This window comes from Pituophis catenifer, unplaced genomic scaffold (assembly GCF_029215685.1).
Source record: "Pituophis catenifer annectens isolate HBS135680 unplaced genomic scaffold, rPitCat1.0.hap2 SCAF_9, whole genome shotgun sequence".
In the NCBI taxonomy this organism is placed as follows: domain Eukaryota; kingdom Metazoa; phylum Chordata; class Lepidosauria; order Squamata; family Colubridae; genus Pituophis; species Pituophis catenifer.
The window spans coordinates 27,330,198-27,349,419 of record NW_027256889.1 but is presented as its reverse complement, the minus strand read 5'-3'; the positions used below and the strand labels follow the sequence as shown (position 1 = coordinate 27,349,419).

Below are 19,222 nucleotides of genomic sequence, written 5' to 3'. Positions count from 1 at the left end.
CCATTATTTCTGAATAGTCAGTCCCTCGTTGCCATTTGCTCAAGGGAACAGAAAAGCAAACATTGGCATATGGGACAGCCTTGTTGGAGAAGAGCTAGTAAGGTTTTGATGAAAGGCTGCCCTGTAGATCTTTTCCCAAATTCTGTTTGGTAGAAAAGCAGCATTCTCTTGGCAGATGCCATATAAGTTGGGGGGGGGGGAATAAAAGGGGGGATAAAAGGAAGCTGCTGCCCTTCCAGTGTATTAATTTGGGGAGGCTACCCAGTACCTGCTACCATCATTAAGCCTGCACCAATCTGCCACTAAGCAGTGTTTTTCCTTTGTTGACATCTGAGCTGCTACTCTTAGCCCCCTGGGAATAGAAAGAGTGGATCATTAAGTCTAATTGGGGCGGGTTTGTTGCTGTAATTGTCCCGGGAAGCTGAGGTGGAGGCTTAACCAAAAGCAAGCCACAGAGGTGGAGACTTTTTTTCTGGGAAATGGGGCAAACTCTTGCTTCTCTTCCAGAAGCCACTGGCTAAACTCGAGCAGACTAGCAGGGCCTGTTATCCGGATACCCTTAAGGAGCAGCAGCTGTAAGCAAGGATTGGTTCCATTGTACGTGGGAAGATCTCAGGAGGCTCAGGCTGATCTGGAGCAGAACAGTTGATCAGAGACGGCTTTCTGCCCCTAAGTCTAACACCGTTCCGGTGGGCCCTGGTTCTTAGTCTCTGAAAAATGGTCTTCACTGGGATTCGTGTTCCGTAAGATTGCCAGCCAGCCCAAAGAGCTATTGCTATTGCCAGCCCAAAGAGCAGATAGAGCCATGATGCAAACTGGGATGCCCGTGGCCTCTTGGCTTTCAGAAAGAGAAGGGTTTCACGCTTGGAATCAAGGAAGGGACCTTGTTTGGCAGAATTTCCTGTAGCAAATGGAGTTCTCGGACGCTCTGGAGGAACAGCAGTGCCAAAAAAATGTCTCTCTCTCTGTTTCCTGTCCAATTGACATAAATCAGGTGGCAAACTGGGAGGACCATCATAGAAAGGTTTGCCAGGGATGAGCCACAGTTGATCCAGAGGCAGGGAACATGTTGCCCAGAGCACCAGGGAGCCAGGTGCCTCTTCTCCCCCACCTTGGAGTGCTCTCGACTGGTTGGCTCCACCTCTACCTGGGTGGAGATGAGGGTTCTCAAGGGGACATTTCTGCCAGTGCTGCAGGCAGAAAGCCTTCAGACAGACACCAAGGCTCCCTGCAAGCGAGCAAGGTAAGTGAGCAGAGCAGGCATGGGGTCCGGTGTGGAACAGATTGCAGAAAAGTCAGAGGGGTACTTGTGGACCTGCCAGTTATCAAGAGAGGGTGTATTGAATGTCTAAGCCAGGGAGGCAGAAGCTGAGCCAATAGCAAGCCAGAACCTACACACGCTATGCCGGAAGGAATTCCCAAGGAACCATAAGCCACAGCCAGGGAAGGAATGAGTTAGCCGAGAGACTGATCCTCTTTCTTGTTCTTGGACTGTGCATGTCTGCAGACGAGCCAAAGATGGCTCACATGTGGCTTCTGAGCGGCTGCTGGGCCATTTGTAGCCTGGAGCTCTAAGGACGGAGGCAGGTGAAAGAATAAGCTGCTGTGCCTTCACCTGTGGCCTATTTACTCCAGTGTAGGTTTGTGGCTCCAGCAGGAAGTAATTCAGGACCAGGTTTTCACAAAATCTGAGCTGCGGCATTGGGAAGGGTCTGGAAGACCCAGATTCTAGGGCAGATCTCAGCCTGGTTCCTGTAAATACCCAGAGGGCTGGCTCAGAGAGGTGGCCATGAATTTGGAACTGGAAAAGGACCTGTTCAATCAACCCAGCCAACTAGGCGTTGGCTAACACAAGGCAAAGGACAGATTTCTGTTTTTGATGCCTGCCTGGGCGTCCCTGGCTTCCCTCTGGAGCTGAACCAAACATGCGTTGCTGGGCCAACAATGCGTGTCATTAACCTGCAGCCCTGGGCCTTCGGGCTTGTCATTTTCCTGTCTCCCTGGCAGCCACAAGTCACTTTGGGGCCTGCCGGGCATCCTGGAAATGAGCCCAATGCCATCCTAGATCATGCAGTACGCTGAGTAGATCGCAGGTTAGCTATCTTCTGAGGGGCCATGTCACCTCCAATCCCAGCTTCTGAAAGGACAGTTTCCTTGTGCGGCTGCAGGCTGATGTACATGATATGTGAAGAGGCCAGAATGGTGGCAGCAGAAACCTGGAGAGTGGGGGAATGCTGGCCTCGATAATGGGGGGAAAATCTTAGAATTGGGGTTGATTGCAAACTGATCCAGCAGTGTGATAGGACTGCAAAAAAAAAAATGCAATTCTAAACCACATTTAGAGATCAAAGGATGATTCCAATTTCTTTTGCTCTGGTAAAATTTCATCCCAAATATTTTTAAAACATGCATTTTAAAAAAAACATTCAGAGCAGTGATGAAATCTAAAATTTGTTACTACCAGTTCTGTAGGCATGGCTTGGTGGGCGTGGGTAATGTGACGGTGGGCGTGGCCATTTTTTTTTAACTTTTAAAACCATTTTTTCTGCAACCTCTTCGGCAAAGAGGTTATTAAAAAATGCTTTCAAGAGCTCTGACGATCCCAGCTGAGTTGCCTGATCAGCAGAGACTTTTTTTCTTTTAAAAGCCTTTGATGATCCCAGCTGAGCCATGCGATCATCAGAAGCTTTTTTTTTTAACTTTTAAAAGCACTTTTTCGGCCGAAGAGGTTGTAGAAAAAATGCTTTTAAAAGTAAAAAAAAGCCTCTGATGATTGTACGGCTCAGCTGGGCATGGTGGGGGGGGGCAGGGATTTTTGCTACCGGTTCTCCGAACCACCCGCCTCCATCGCTACCGGATCGGGCGATCCGATCCAAACCAGGAGCATTTCACCCCTGATTCAGAGGCACCAGAACAGGTTCAGAGGAGGGGCCACAAAGAAGACTCAATATGACCACTTACAAAGTGAGTTTGAAGGAGCTGGACACACTGAGTGGCCTTAAGATTGAGTGGCAGGTGATACCATTTTTTTTTCAAGCAGCTGAATGGATGTCAAGCAGAAGGTCCAGCTTGGCTTTCTATCATACCAGAAATTGGAATTTATTTTATCAAATTTATAAAATGGAGGGCTCGGGAGAGGGGATGTTCCTCTATCCTGGTCCTATTAGATCTCTCAGTGGCTTTTGATACCATTGATCATGGTATCATGCTGCACCGGTTGGAGGGGCTAGGAGTGGGAGGTACCATATTACGGTGGTTCTCGTCCTACCTCTCTGACAGGTCGCAGTCAGTGTTGACAGGTGGACAGAGATCGACCTCGAGGCCCCTTACTTGCGGGGTGCCACAGGAGTCAGTCCTCTCACCTCTCCTGTTCAACATTTATGTGAAGCCGTTTGGGGAGATCATCCGTGGTTTTGGGGTGCGATGTCATCTGTACGCTGATGACACTCAGCTGTACATCTCCACCACAAACCACCCCAATGATGCCCTTGAAGTGATGTCCCGGTGCCTTGAGGCCGTATGGGTCTGGATGGGGAGAAACAGGCTTCGACTCAACCCTTCCAAGACTGAGTGGCTGTGGCTGCTGGCGTCCCAGTACAGCCAGTTAGTCCCATCACTAACTATTGGGGACGAGTCATTGACCCCCACAGAGAAAGCTCGCAATTTAGGCATCCTCCTGGATGCACGACTGTCTTTAGAAGATCATATAACAGCCGTGGCCAGAGGAGCTTTCTATCAGGTTTGCCTGATTCGCCAATTGCGTCCCTTTCTAGACCGGGACTCATTACGCAGTCACTCAAGCCCTCATCATTTCCCGACTTCACTACTGCAATGCTCTCTACATGGGGCTCCCCTTGAAGTGCACCCGGAAGCTCCAACCGGTCCAGAATGCAGCCGCGCAAGTAATTATGGGAGCAACATGGCGCTCACATGTAATACCTCTTCTACGCGAGCTGCACTGGCTTCCGGTGGCCTTCCAAGTGCGCTTCAAGGTGTTGGTTCTTACCTTTAAAGTGCTCCATGGCTTAGGACCTGAGTACTTACGAGACCACCTGCTGCAACCGATAACCTCCATCAACCAATACACTCTCACAGAGTAGACCTACTCATAGTACCATCATTAAAACAATGTCGTCTAGTAGTTCCAAGGGAGAGAGTCTTCTCTGTGGGGGCACCTACTCTTTGGAACAAAATACCCCCTGGAATACGAATAATCCCAGATCTTCGCACTTTCCGACGTGCCCTGAAGACCTTTCTGTTTCAACAAGCAGGGCTAGCATAAACATCTAAATTCTATGCCAAGGTCTTAGCAGATACACTAAGTTGACTCAATTTATTATTTACTGTTTATAAAAAAAATAAAAAATAAAAAATACATTTATTATAAGTATATGAAATCTTATTCTGTTCACCGCCCTGAGTCCTTCGGGAGAAGGGTGGTATAGAAATTCAATAAATAAATAAATAAATAAATAAATAAATAAATAAATAAATAAATAAATAAATAAATAAGGAATGTTTAACTTCAAGCAGGCAGATTTTGACTGAATGGGGGTGGGGGGGTGGGGGGTTGGCCGATCAACCTTTATGTGTTCAGGTAGGAGCTGAACAGCCTTTGTTGGGGGGGGGCTTTGAGTCGGGCCCTGCACTGATCAAGGGGCGACTCAGCCTTCAGAAATGTCTTGGTCAGCAGCTGCCCAGTTAATGAGCCTCCTGGTGGAAGTCCTTGTCCTGGGCAGAGAACTTTGACTTTGGATCTCTCAGCATATATTGGGATCCCCAAAAGTTCTTAGCGGTAACACTGGAGACCCCCCGGGGGAGGGGGAGCTTTTTGCAGGACCTGCTTGAAAAGGAAAGACTGTCAAATAAGGTGGTCTTTCCCTGTTTGACAAAGACACTCCCTGTTTCTTAGCCCTGCATGGGATATAAGACTTATTGTAGCCTCACTTAGCAAATGCAGACACAAGTCATTCCCTCCAATTAATAGATATTCATGCTAGTAAAAATAGTTCAGACAGCAGATAAATGGGAGGGAGGGAGGGAGGAAGAGAGAGAGAACATAAAACAGTATAACAGAGTTGGAAGGGATCTTGGAGGCCATCTAGTCCAACCCCCTACTTGAGCAGGAGACCATATGCCATTTCAGACAAGTGGCTGTCCAGTCTCTTCTTAAAAGCCTCCAGTGATGGAACATATACAACTTCTGAAGGCAAGACATTCCACTGGTTTATTGTTCTCACTGTCAGGAATTTTTTTCCCCTTAGTTTGAGATTGCTCCTCTCCTTGATTAGTCTCCATTCATTGTTTCTTGTCTTGACTTCTGATGCTTTGGTAAATAGGTTGACTCCCTTCATCTTTGTGGCAGCCCTTCAAATATTGGAACATTGCTATCATGTCTCACCTAGTCCTTCTTTTCACTAGACTAGACTTACATAGACTACTCAGATAGACTGGACGTAAGCCCTTCCAAAAACTGCCTAAAGGAACACTCTTTTCTGCAACAGAGCTTAGCAGCACCAGAGTGGGAGCACCACTCATCAGGTTTCCCAGGTCAGGGAGATTGATCCTCCCTAAGACTTTGAAAAAGCAGCTTTCTTTGCAGCTGGATGGGTCAAGAATGGAGAGAGAGCTTGGTCAGGTCTGGCCACCAGCCGCTGATGGGATGGGAGAAGCCAGGCAGCTGAACTACTTGCTCTGGACTGTCCCCAGCTAAGCTGAGGAAATACAGTCATGACCCAACCACAATGAGGGCTCCTCCTTGACCCTAGTTGTGGGGGTTGCCTTGGCAACCGGTTCCCCACCATAACGTGATGCACAGCTGTGGAGTACCCAGTGCCTGCGGCTGTAGCAGGCCACGCTGCAGGGATCAGGATTCAGCAGCCTGGGTGGGTGGGAGCCTTCCCATGGCTTTGCATGGTGTGTGGATCTTGTCTGCTTTTCCTCTGCAGCAAAAGAAGCACAATCTCTGCAGAGAACACAGGGGCCTTCCTCCCCTCCATCTAGAGAAGTGAGTCCTGTGCTCCAGGATGATCCACCCCAACTTCCGGATCCTTTCAGCCCAAGGTAAGAGGGTCCTTAGAGAAGATGACTGGAGGAATAGACAGCCAGGCAACAATCAAGGTTGAAGCATGAAAACTGTCCTTCCACTTTACTTCCATTCTATTCTACTTCTACTCTACTGAATTTCTGCCTATCAAATACTGAAGTCTTGTCCCAGGGGATCCCAAAATATGTGCCTGGACTTTGAAAGAGAAGGCTCATGAACTGGGGTCCTGTAGATTACTCTCCAAAGAACTGGAAATGTTGTTCTTCTGGTTCCTCCCATCCCTGAAAGCCCACCTTCTCTGTTTGTCTGCAGGCCTCCTTCTCCTCTGCAGTCTTTCCTACTTTGGCACCCGAGGTCCTTATGCAGAAGCAGGTGAGATGGCTGGCTGTGGGAACCAAAGGAAAGAGCCAGGAAGGCCTCAATGGACCAGAAGGGGGACCACTAGGCCTCTCTACCACTATTTCCCTTGCCTCTCTGAAATACCCAATCTTGCTCCTGTTCTACCTCACAAGACCCCCCCCATTGGTCCAGCTGCTTATCCCTCTCTCTCTCTCTTTTTCCAGAGTCAGATGCAATCTCTGGAGCAGCCATTTTCTCCAACCATTCCCTGAATGGGACAGGTGTGATACCTGTAAGGAAACTGGGCTACTGAGCAGAAGTGGGAGCCTTTTTTCCTTAGCTGGACAGCAAAATGGGGGCCCTTTGAGGGAGGGGGAGGTTGGTCTGGGTGGAAGCAGCAGTGAAGAGACATGGGGAGGCTTGTGGGATGCCATAGAGGCATAGCTGGCCCCTAGAGTGTTGGCACAAGAAGGACTTTGGTTCAGTCGCTGTGTACCTCCAGCTCCCTCTCTTTTCTGGCAGCTCACTTGCCAGAGTTTCCAGTGTTCGGGAGAGAGGTGCTACCAGGAGGAGGCCCATAGCAACAATTCCCAGATCTGCCACAATGCTTCACACTGTGAGGTAAGGATTCTGGGGATGCCTAATTGGGGGGGATGATGACAAGGGGTGCTCCTTCTTGAGCCCTAGCAAGGATTCCTGAAATGCCAGCCTTGCTCATGCTCTTTGGCTCTCGCAGCTCTATCGTCTCAACAGCACCAGCTACACAGCCCGATGCAGTAGTGATTGTGGAAGTGCCAATGCCACGGAGATGTGCCTCCACAGCGGAGGACTGGGCCTGGAGCTCTGCGTTATGGAATGTTGCAACTCGTCCAACTGCCTGCAGCTCAATGCCACGGCATACGGTAAACTCCTCTTCGGGTGGATTTGCTCAATGACGGGACAGCCCACCGGGGGCTTTCTGCCATGGCCAGTGGTCTGGCTTGATGGAACTGTCGGCAAGAGGCATTCTTGGTATGGCTTTCCCTGGCTCACTCTCTCTGACCTCCTTGGAACAGGAGCTGCCTGCCCAGTAGTTTCAGTGCTTGTGTTGAGGGCCACCCTGGAGAGCTTCCTGGGAGAGCAAGGAGTCAAAGTTTTCTTCTCTCTTCCAGGTGACAGGGCACCCACCACCACCCCAGTTCCCACCACTACCACCAAGACCACCGCGGCACCCCCCCGCAATGTAAGTGTTCCGTGGGATGTCCTCTTTGCAAACTCATTTGAGTCGGATCGGCTGCCACGTGGGAACTTCTTCTGGCCCCTCAAATGTTTGTGGTTCTAGAGGAAGACCTCCCTGCTGCATGGCGGAGCTTAGCTTCTCTTCCTGCCTTTCTAGGGAAAGGTTTGCTCGAGCTTCACCTGCCATGGAGAAGGCTGCTTCAAAGGTCAGAAGTCTTCAACCAGCTGCATTGTGGGCAACGACTTCTGTGAGGTACGATGTCTGCCAGGACCTTTGAAAGACAATAGCAATAGCCCTTAGACTTATATACCGCTTCACAGTGCTTCACAGCCCTCTCTAAGCAGTTTACAGAGTCAGCACATTGCCCGCAACCACCTGGGTCCTCATTTTATCCCCCTTGGAAGGATGGAAGGCTGAGTCAACCTTGAGCCTGGTGAGATTCAATCTGCCAAACTGCTGGTAGCCGGTGATCAGCAGACTTAGCCTGCAGTACTACACTCTAACCACTGCACCACCGCGGCTCATAGCAAAGACAAGCTTTGCTCCGTCTGCTGCCACTTTCTAAGGATAGATGCCAACACAGTGAAGGTTACCTTCTCTTGCAACCTCCCCCACCCCCCACCCAAAAGTTGATGGCAGAACAATGTCTCTGGTTGATACCGTCCAAAGGTGGTGCTGCTAGTGGGCTTTTCGTTGACTATAAAAAGTTACTGTTGTCTTGGAATTTCCTGGTTAATTAGACTTCTAACAACCACAGACTTTTGGCATTTTATGATTTAATTGTTAAATTAGCTGATTTCTTACTCACCAGCTGAGGGAGGGTGCGGCTTCAGACCACTGAATCTTCTGTTGAAGATTTGGCTGAAGGTTGTAAAAAAATGCTTTTAAAGCCTCTGATGATCCCAGCTGACTTGCCTGATCAGCAGAGGCTTTTTTTCCTTTTAAAAACATTTTTTCTATAACCTCTTCAGCCAAAGAAAATTGTAGAAAAAATGCTTTTAAAAGCCTTTGAGGATCCCAGCTGAGCCGCGCGATCATCAGAGGCTTTTTTTTAACTTTTAAAAGCATTTTTTCGGCCAAAGAGGTTGTAGAAAAAATGCTTTTAAAAATAAAAAAAAAAAGCCTCTGATGATTGCGCGGCTCAGCTGGGCAATGGGGGGGCAGGGATTTTTGCTACCGGTTCTCCGAACTACCCGCCTCCATCGCTACCGGATCAGATGATCCGGTCCAAACCAGGCGCATTTCACCCCTGGCCCGGCTTCCTGGAGAGGAAGCATTCCCCATGGTGTCTGCTCCTGCCTCACTCACCAACTGCAACTTCTCTCTTTCCTTCCAGATGAAAAAGACAGGCTCCCATTTTGTGGCAGGCTGTAGCCGAACTTGCAAAACCAAGGGCCACCCGTGCTCCCACAAATCTCCTGCTGCATGCTACCAAGAGTGCTGCCAGGCTATGCCTAAAACCAGCTGCCTGAAGCTGGATGGGAAAGTGCACTTCAACAGGGCGAGCGGCCTGGCTTCGGCTTCTCTGTTCCAGCTCCTGGGCTGGGCTGCCCTGCTCAGTCTCAGCTGCTCCATATCCTTCTTGGCTGGGACCAACTGATCCACTGCTCGGTGCCTTCAGCCCTAAGATCTGCTGGGCAGGAGGGAACTCCTTCCCCATCCTCTCCCTTCTGTTCTCCTCAGCTACTTTTTCCCAGGAAAGCAAGAGGCATTCAGGAAAACGTTTCTCTTCTTTCTATGCTGCTAGTGCTCAGGTTATTCTGTTTTCACCCCAAATATCAGCTGTGTGTGTACAACAGAGGCTCGGCAGAGGCGCGTAATATTCTTCAGCCAGGTTGTAGGGACTCTGGCATGGGCTGACTCTGAATGGCCCATATCCTTGGAGCTGGAATGAAGGGTTCTTTTGGGCCTGCAGGAAACCCTCTTCCAGGACAAGCTATCACTGCTACCACTAGGAAGTGTTTTTCCTTGGGATGACTGTGCTGAGCCCCTCCAGGTTGTCCTTCTGACTCCCTTGATGGGAACACTTGGATTCAGGCCCAACAGCAGAAGGGACACTAAGCCAAGGGAAAGAAAAGGAAATCTAGCTAACTCTAGTTTATGCTTCTGTCTGTTTCACTCATCCTCTTTCTTCAAAGCTTTGCTTCTCGCTGCTTCCTTTATTCCTGTTAATTCTTTACCACTTATTTCCTTGTTCTTTTGCAGGACACCACCAACCTTTCCCAGCCTTCCCTTCCCTCACAATTCAGCCTTTAGTCATAACACTTTCCACATGTGATCATTCTTGCTGCATCCACTCCATATTCTCACAAGACATTCCACAATTCAAGCTTCTCTACTTTATCATATGCCTTCTCTAAATAAAGCAACATACAAATAACTTGCTTTCTGTCACTCATACATTTTTTCAATGACCTGCTGAACAGCAAAACTGTGATTTGCACACTCCCTGCCTGCTGTTTATGCACTTACAATCCAAATTGTGTTACATGCTTCCCAGGCTTGCTTAACAAGCTAATGCCCGTGTAAGTTTTCCATTCCCTCTGGTTATACTCCTCTTTGTATGGGGAAGTGACAATGGCATGCTGCAGACTGCCTGGCCGAGAAGCAGTCTTCACACACATTACACAATTCCCACAACTACTTTCCCAGGGATAAAATCTACCAGTTACACAAAATATCTCTGTAGCTGTGCCATCTGTCAACATTCTCACAGCATGTGTGGCTTGCTTTTTACCTTCTGTTTTGACCACTAACACGTTTATTTCAAATGTTTATCTGAATCCCATATTTTGACATACAGTATCACTATTGTTGGAGGACTCCTAAGAGCAATGTCCCCACTCCACTTTCATCCCCAATCATTTCATTCCTTCCATATTTAATTCCATTCACTCTGTCGAAGGCTCCTTCTTTGGCTGCCTTCACTCATGTAAATAACGTTTTACTTTCTGCAAAAATTGCACTGCATTTTCTCTGCCCCTTTTAATCCGAGCAATCCCTTGCTGCCCTCTACTTTTATGTTTTATATAGCCTTCCCTCCATTTCATTTCCCGCATCTGTTAATTTTGTTATTTGCATTTTTCCTCCTCGGGAGCCAATTTCATTCTGACGTTCCTCCGAGCGTTCTTTTTATATTTGCCAGGAGCTGCTGCGACTTCCTCCAAGATTATACTTCCCACTCTTCCCCTCCCCTTTTCTTAGCTCCCTTTTCCAGGGGCTCAATGTGTTCCGTAGCACTTTGGCAGGACGTGTCGCTGACCTTCCCTCTTCCCACCGAAGAAAGTGGCGCTTTCCAGGCAGGAGAGCCACCCCCACACCCCCCGGCCTCCGCTGCGCGATACTCCGGCCAGGTTCCTCCCGCGGCCGCACCGCCAGAGCGGGGTAGCATAAGGGGAACGGGAGGCGGATGCTACCCCCTCCTCCCAGGACAGGCTCTTCCCGTTGCTCGATGTTGGACGTGCGCTGCTTCCTTTATTCCCCTGTGCAAATAAAGTCTCCGACACCCTGCAGCGATTCGGGAGTGTGATTCGCCTGGGAATCCGGCGGGAGGAGGAGGGGAGGGAGCCGCCGCACTATTAGCCTGGTGGGGGCTCCGCTCGCCGACTCCGCAGCTGGTACAGGACGGCCGGAGAGGGGCAAGAAAGGGAGCCGCCTTCCCGGAGAGGCTGGGGCGCACGGAGGCGGCGAGAGGTCCCGAGAGCGAATTGCTCTTGCCCGGAGTCCCCGCGCCATCGGGGCCCGGATGGGAGCGCTCTCCTTCGAGCGAGGAGCCCCGGCGAGTCATTCCTCCGTCCCCGCCCGCTCTGCTCCCCCGCCAGCCCCCAAGGCTTTCGTCAGCCTCTCCTCCCCCCACCCCCCGAGGCCACCGTCCGGCGCCTCCCTCCGCCCTTGCTGTCCGGAGACGCCGCCGCAGCTGGGCCGGAGGCTCCGCGGTCTCGGTGCGCCCCGGCGCCCCGCATGGACCAGTCGGGGGTGGTGCAGGAGGCGCTGGCCGCCGGGCAGACGTGCCTCGCCGTATCCTTGGCCGAGAGAGGCGCCGGCGGGGCTGGAGCCGATGCTGCGCTGTGCCGGTGGGGGCAGGCAGGGCGCGGGCGGCTGCGCGGCTGATGTGGCGGGTGGGCGAGCGGCTCCTCCGAAGTCTCCCTTGACTGGGCGCCGCAGGCCGTGCAAGGCACCCTGGTGGTGGGGCAGGCGAGCCTGGAGAGCCGGTTGCTGGGCCTGGTGGAGAGCGGCGGGAGATGCCTGTGAGTGCCGGCCGCCGCGGAGGCCGGGGGGAAGGGAAGCACCAGCCAGCCGGGGACGCTCGGGAAGGGGCGGTGAACTGAGCGGGGTGGTTTGGGGTGATGCCCTGGCTCGCCAGAGGAGCCTTTGCTCGCTTGCCCGGCCGCCCTTCGGATCTCCAGCAGCTTCTTGCCCAGCGACGGTGCCAGCCTTTGAGGGAGGGAAGCGACTCCCGCAGGCTGCTCCTGGCCCATTTGAGCCTTGGCTTGGCGGGGCCTTTGACTCTGGCCGGGAGGGAGGGTAGAGGCGGGCCGCTGCCCAGGCTGGAGCCGGGCCTGCCTTGGGGCCCGAGGGCGACGGGGGCTGACGGGAGAGGGGGCTCTCCTTGCTGTGCCCGCAGGATCTGCCTCTACACCCACCGCCGCATGGCCATTGCCAGCCGAGGACCTGTGCCTGGAGCGGGTGCTGCGCCTGGAGGAGGGCTTTGCGCTGGAAGAAGGGTAGGGCGCTTGGATGCCTGCTTGCGTCCCTCTCGCCTGGATTTTGCCCGCTTGGTCTCCAGCCCTGGAGAGGAGAGGAACAGGAACAGAAGAGCCTTGGTAGTACAGTGGTTTAATGCACCCTGTAATTAACACAGCTGCCTGCAAATTTCTGCAGGTTCGAATCTTACCAGGCTCAAGGTTGACTCAGCCTTCCCATCCTTTCTAAGGTAGGTAAAATGAGGACCCAGTTTGTGGGGGCAATAAGCTGACTTTGTATAAATATACAAAAGGATGAAGGCTATTGCTTAACGCATTGTAAGCTGCCCTGAGTCTCCGGAGAAGGGCAGCATATAAATCAAATTAAAAAAAAAAAACCCATCCTCCCCGGAATTGGGTCCACAGAACAACCGTAGCCGCTTCCCAGATTAATCAGATTCTGGGCTTGCGGAATACATGAAATCAGAGGTGGCCTTCAGCAGGTTCTGACCAGTTCTGGAGAACCGGTAGCGGAAATTCGGAGAACCGGTAGTAAAAAATTCTGACCGGCCCCACCCCCATCTATTCTCTGCCTCCCAAGTCCCAGCTGATCTCTCTGCCTCCCAAGTCCCAGCTGATCGGGAAGAAATGGGGATTTTGCAGTAACCTTCCGCTGGAGTGGGATGGGAATGGAGATTTTATAGTACCCTTCCCCTGCCACGCCCAATCAAGCCATGCCACACCCACAGAACCAGTAGTAAAAAAATTTTTGAAACCCACCACTGCATTAAACCATAAACTAACCAGAGCAGCCTGCCAGCCAAGCCTGTTAAAACCAAAGCAAGGGTCAAAGAGACCAATTTTAATTTAATTAATTAAACATTAAAAACATTAAAAACCTCATTCACACCATTCATGGCTGGATCTCGCCAGAGCACAAGAGCGAGATCAACGGTCCCAGGCCTGCCGGAAAAGCCAGGTTTTTACCGCTTTTCGGAAGGCCAATAGGTTAGCAGATCAAGAATAAACTGCTGCTACAGTTTTCACTGGCTTAGTTAGGCGCACCATACATATCCAGATAGCTGGGTCTGGACAGACCAAAGGCAACATCTGCATTTCCACACGGGTGTGACTCTCATTCACCCAGTGATCTGGTGGGGGAGGGGGCTGTGGCACACTTGTGGCACTTCCACTAATGCAGCCAGTTCAGACTAACTGTTCTCTCTCTTCTGGCAGTGGCTATGGAGACGGAGCTGCCCACTCTAGGTAAGCAGACTGCCTCCTGTCCTGCTGTAACCTCCCAAACGAAAACCCTTTTTCTTTTTCTGGAAATCCCTTTGCACCTCCCTCTCCTTGCCAGAAGGGCATCACTGTGACAGTTGTGCACCAGAATAAAAACCGGCCCCTGACACCTAAATTCTGCATCCAGAGAAAACCAGCCTCTATAGCCTGTCATGCAACCAATGTGCAAGAAAACTATTCCCCAAGCGGAAAAAATCCGTTTTCATGAATCAGGGAGAATAGAGGCAAGAAACGCTGAAGCTACAAGAAGGAAACCCTCTTCTAGAGGGAGAGACCACTCTAAACTTCACCAGCCCCCTCCCTTTTTTTCCCCCTGTCTCATGAGGGCTAGAATCAATTTATATTCATCCCGTTTGTTTAGAGAGTCACTTTCATCTCGATAATTTGACTTATATTGTCACATATAGCATCACTCTTCCATACAAGTAATCCTCGACTTACAATCACAATTCAGCCAAAATGTCCGTTGCTAAGTAAGACAGCAGTTAAGTGAATTTTGCCTCACTGCAGGTTTTTTTTTTTTGCCTTCAAAATTTTATTTTTTATTTTATTTATTTCATCAGCATGCATTTTATGACAGATACAAGTGTAAACGTAATTGATATGAATAAAAGAAAACATTAGGACAGGGACGGTAGGCACACTGGTGCGCTTATGCACGGCCCTTACAGAACTCTTAGGAATGGGGTGTTAGCAGGCGATCCAGTCCGGTTCGGACTGGATCGCCTGATCCGGTAGCAATGGAGGCAGGTGGTTCAGAGAACCAGTAGCAAAAATCCCTGCCCTCTCCCCCATGCCCAGCTGAGCCACGCAATCATCAGAGGCTTTTTTTTTTAACTTTTAAAAGCATTTTTTCGGCCGAAGAGGTTGTAGAAAAAATGCTTTTAAAAGCCTCTGACAATCCAAGCTGAGTTGCCCGATTGTCAGAGGCATTTAAAAGAAAAAAAGCCTCTGCCAATCAGGCAACTCAGCTGGGATCGTCAGAGCCTTTTGAAAGCATTTTTTTTACAACCCCTTGCCCCCACCACCAAGCCACGCCCACAGAACAAATTTTAGATTTCACCACTGGGTGTTAGTAACATTGTCCCAAAGGTGGTTTTTCAAGAGGCAACTAGACTTTGAAGACGCAAAACATCTTCAAAGAAAACCAAGGAAGTCCAGGCTTCATGAAAAAGCACCTCTGGGACAGCCATGACCTGGATGACATAGAATCTCCAGAGACATTTAGTAACATGATTGTTAAGTGAATCTGGCTTCCCCATTGACTTTACTTGTTAGAAGGTTGCAAAAAGTGATCCCATGACCCTGGAACACTGCAACCGTCAAAAATACATGCCAGTTTCCAAGAGTGTGAATTTTGATCACATGACCACAGAGACACTGCAACGGTCATAAATGTGAAAAATGGTCATAAGTCACTTTTTTCAGTGCTGCTGTAACTTCAGACAGTTCCAAAATGACCAGTTGTATGTTGAGGGTTACCTGTATTTCCTGGAAATCTTAAAGTATACAGTCAAAGAATGTCATTTTTTATTCACAGCACACAAAGGCTGACAACGATGAGTTTCTGTTTCGAGCTTTAGTTCTGTAGATCATAAAATCTCAGAATTTGGAGGCATCATTTAATCATGAAGCCGAATCCTTTGCTTCACAAATGATGGTTGTCTGGCCTGAACACGAACACTGGGGAATAAGAAAGAGCGCACCATTTCACTGGGTGGTTGGTTTCCTGCCAGATTTGTTCTTTCTATTATTACACTTTTTCTAATCTTCCGTTGAAAACAGCCTTCCTGAAACTTAAATGGATGTCTATCCTGTTCCAACGTGGAATAGAATAAAAATCATGATTTCCTTTCAGATAATTGAAGAGCGGTCATCATTTACTCCCAAGTCTTGTCTCTGAAGGCAAAACATTTCCAGTTTCTTCAATATCTCTTCAGAGAACTTAATTTCTGCTTTTCTGACCATCTTTATAGTTTCTCTGTGAACTGTTTCCAGTTTGTCCAAAATCTTCTTAAATACAGTGCTCAGACCTGGGCATAATTTTCTAGGTTGGGGGTCTAAACAAGTAGAATATAAAAGGACCATTGTATTCCGTGACTCTGTCCTCTTGTGCAACCTCTTGTTAGTATGGGATCTGCAGCATGCCTTGGGGCAGAGAGTCACCAGAGTCTGCTCCAACATCTCCAGCAAAGGAAAGTCTATGGCCTCCTGAGGCAATCAGTTCCGATGTGTTTAATCTCTACTATTACAAAATTGTTTCTGATATCCAACTGAAATCTACTTATTGTAATTAAAATCTTTGTCCTTGTCCTGTCTGCTGGAGCAACTCTGAGCAGTCCTGCTGCATCTTTTTAGCCCTTCAGATGCTTTAAGACCATGATCATGTCTCCTGTAGTCTCCTCCTCCTCCTCCTCCTCCTCCTCCTCCTCCTCCTCCTCCTCCTCCTCCTCCTCCTCCTCCTCCTCCTCCTCCTCCTCCTCCTCCTCCTCCTCCTCAGGATAAGCATACCCAGCACCTTCAAGTGAAGCTCCTCTCATCTTGTTTGCTCTGGAATGCTCCACTTCATCCTTCCTTAAATATGGTACTTATCAAGGATAGTTCTCTAGAAACTTCCATGAACATAGGAACAAGAGAGCTATTGACACACTGAAATGGCTGCCATCATAGACCCTGGATAGGAGAGAGAGTACAGAATCTTATTGCCAAGTACCACTAACACAAACAGAGACCTCTGCTTTTCTCTGCTTACGTTCCTCTTCTATCCATGGACAATGGTGGCACTTTGAAAGACTCCTGCTCTTTCTCCATTGGAAGTTGGATAGGGAAAGTTCTGTCATGAATGAAGCTGGGTCACGTTTCTGCCCTAAGGAGGTGCAAGTGGGAGAGGCCCCTATCTGGGGAGGCAACAGAACTGGTCTTCCTGTTTCTCATGCCAAGGTCCAAACTCTCCCGCTGGACTTCTTGCAGGAAGCTGGTGCACGTCTCTCTTTCTCCCCTGAAGGCCCAACTGCATCCTTTCCCTCTGCAATGGCCTTAAGAACAGTTTTGAATTCAGAGATTCTAATTGCAGAAATATGCCCCAGACTATTACCAGCATGACCTCAAACGTGTCACGTGCAAAGTTGGTCCTGTGCCTGATCAGACCCTGGCCTCTGTTTCTTCCCCAGTTAATTGAGAGGGGAAAATTGTTCCCTCGAAGTGCCCTTCACCTTTGCTGTATAACTTCCCTCCTTCCTCCTTCCTAACCCTCTTCCTCCTGCAGCTTCTCAGCAGAATTGGCTGCTCAATCACTCGCTAGACAGTTGTTCACCTCTTTCTGCCAGCTGCTCTTCCTTCTTTGCCCTCCTACTTGCTCAGAGAAGCCCCAGCTGAACCCTGGAAGAGCACTCAGCTCTGCATGCTGCATTGGAGTCGTGGAGCCTCTCCTGCTTGGCCCTGATGGAGTGAAGGGAGCCGCGATCGGATGGAGCTGGTCTGCAAGGAAGGACCTGGGGCCCTGAGGCAGAGCTCCCTTGCACACTGATGTGGTTGCAATGGAAGCCTCTTGCACACAGCAAGGCCACTCTTGCCTTATTCACATGCAGGATCAGATGTCACCATCCGGATTGTCTCACCTGAGGCCAACTTGCTGGTGCAACTGCCTTTTGGCTCCCAGACCCAGATGTTCTTGAGGGAGGTTAGGAAACGCTGTGTTGCAGGTAGGAATTGTTGCTGCTGCTGCTGCTGCTGCTGCTGCTGCTGCTGCTAAAGGGACTTGGCTGGCATATCATTCTGCAGTGCAAAAAGGCCTCCCCTCCCCCCAGGTCCCAGTGCACAAGGGTGGCTGGTTGGACACAAGAGTGCCACAAATGCCAAGACGCCAAGCCATGAGAGTTGCAGGGTGCTTGTGTTGCCTTCATTCAGCCTTATAGCTTTTGGATGCTGGTGCATGAGAACATGGGGATGTGCATGGAGAGGGAGTTGGGGCTGCCAAAAAAAGCCAATGCAGTCCTAGGCTGAACGAACAAATGGATAGCATTAAGATCACAAGAAGTGAGAGTGCCACTTTATATTGCACTAGTGAGGCCACACTTGGATTACTGCATCCATTTCTGGTCGCCATGATACAAAAATAATACTGAGGCCCTGGAAAATGTGCAGAGAAAAGCAACTAAGATGATAAGGAGTCTGGAGGCTAAATCCTACGATGAATGGCTAAGGGAACTAGGAAGTATGTCTAGCGTAACAAAGAGAAGAATTGGGATGACACGATAGCTGTTTTCTGGTACATGTGGAGCTACCACAGAGAGATGGAAGTCGACTTATTTTCCAAAACTCCTAAAGGCAGGATCAGAAATAACAGATGGAAGATCATTAAAGAGTGATCCAACCTACAACTAAGGAGAAATGTCCTGACCATGAGAACAATTAATCAGTGGAAAAGTTTGCCGCCTGGAATTGTAGGTGCTCCTTTTCTGAGGATTTTCAAAAATAGACTGGATAACTGTTTGACCGGGATGATATAAGGTCTCCTGTCATGGCAGGAAGTTGAACTAGAAGACCTCCAAGATCCCTTCCGGCCTTATGACTTTATGCTGTTCTCAACTCCTTTCTGTATCTTCTTTAAATAAAATCAGGAGTCCTTTGACCCTCCAGGAATCCTATCTCCCAAGCAGAATCCTTCCAATTTAAAAAGAGAGACCCACCCTCCCCACAGGCTCCCAATCTGGAAATGGAGGAAGAAGGCACACCTGAGGGCCAGGCTGTAGGCGCAGGTCTGGATCTACAGGATGAAGTGCTGGGGTTACATATCACCTCTTCATAAAACTACTATTCCCACTTCCCAGCTTATCTCCAGCCCTGAAGTAGCTGCCTGCCAGTTACTGCTGTTTCCCCCAGGAGTTCTGGGGCACCTCGTCAGATGTCACCTATTCACCTTTTCAGCAATATGATGGGGTCCCACATCCCATCCTGTTTTTCTGGAAAATAAAAGATAAATGTGGAGAAAATGAAATAGCTTCTGCAACACAGCCTCCTGGCTTTGCTGCAGGTAACCAGAGGTTTCAATTCTGCCTTGCAAATGTTAAAAAATGCAGCCACATTAAAAGTGAGAGACATGAAACTCAATTTACAAAAATATAGGCAATGTTTTGGGCAGACCAATGAAGGGTATTGGTTCTCTATAATTGGTTCACTATAAAAAAGAAAAAGGGAGAGATGGATTGTGTTTTATAGCTTAGATTGCAAGAGATCAAGGAAAAGCATAAATCTTGAACTTTCCTCTGAAATTACAGGGAATGTCCTAACTGTGCAGAGAAATAGGACTAAGACCAAGTTCTTGAATGCGAACAGATATAAGACATTCAACTCAATGCAACATCTAGCTTGAACAGTTACTTGCTTCCCAGAAATAAGTAAAATCCTAAAGGAAAGTTTTCTGCTTCTTTGTCCTCCTCTGGCTCCTTTGGGTAAATTCAGCCAATTATTACTCATGATTCAGACACAGAGATCTCCTCTCTTGGGTGCCAACATTCAGTCTTTGCTCTCGAAAGAACAAAACTTTACCCACATAGGAAAGATTGAGGGATTCTCCCAAGGATATACCATATTTTTCGGAGTATAAGACGCACCTTTCCCCCCCCCCAAAAGGGG

At 49.2% G+C, this 19,222-nt stretch overlaps 1 protein-coding gene across 1 annotated transcript in view; it reads left to right on the top strand.

The window, feature by feature from the left end:
- The first annotated feature begins 11,510 nt into the window (after positions 1–11,510).
- Positions 11,511–19,222, top strand: part of INPP5B (inositol polyphosphate-5-phosphatase B) — a 37,722-nt gene continuing 30,010 nt past the window's right edge. Inside the window, 6 exon segments of the mRNA XM_070949255.1 lie at positions 11,511–11,621; positions 11,769–11,851; positions 12,229–12,265; positions 12,267–12,333; positions 13,523–13,552; positions 17,176–17,289. Coding sequence (XP_070805356.1) covers positions 11,565–11,621; positions 11,769–11,851; positions 12,229–12,265; positions 12,267–12,333; positions 13,523–13,552; positions 17,176–17,289 — 388 coding nt within the window. The 5' untranslated portion in view covers positions 11,511–11,564.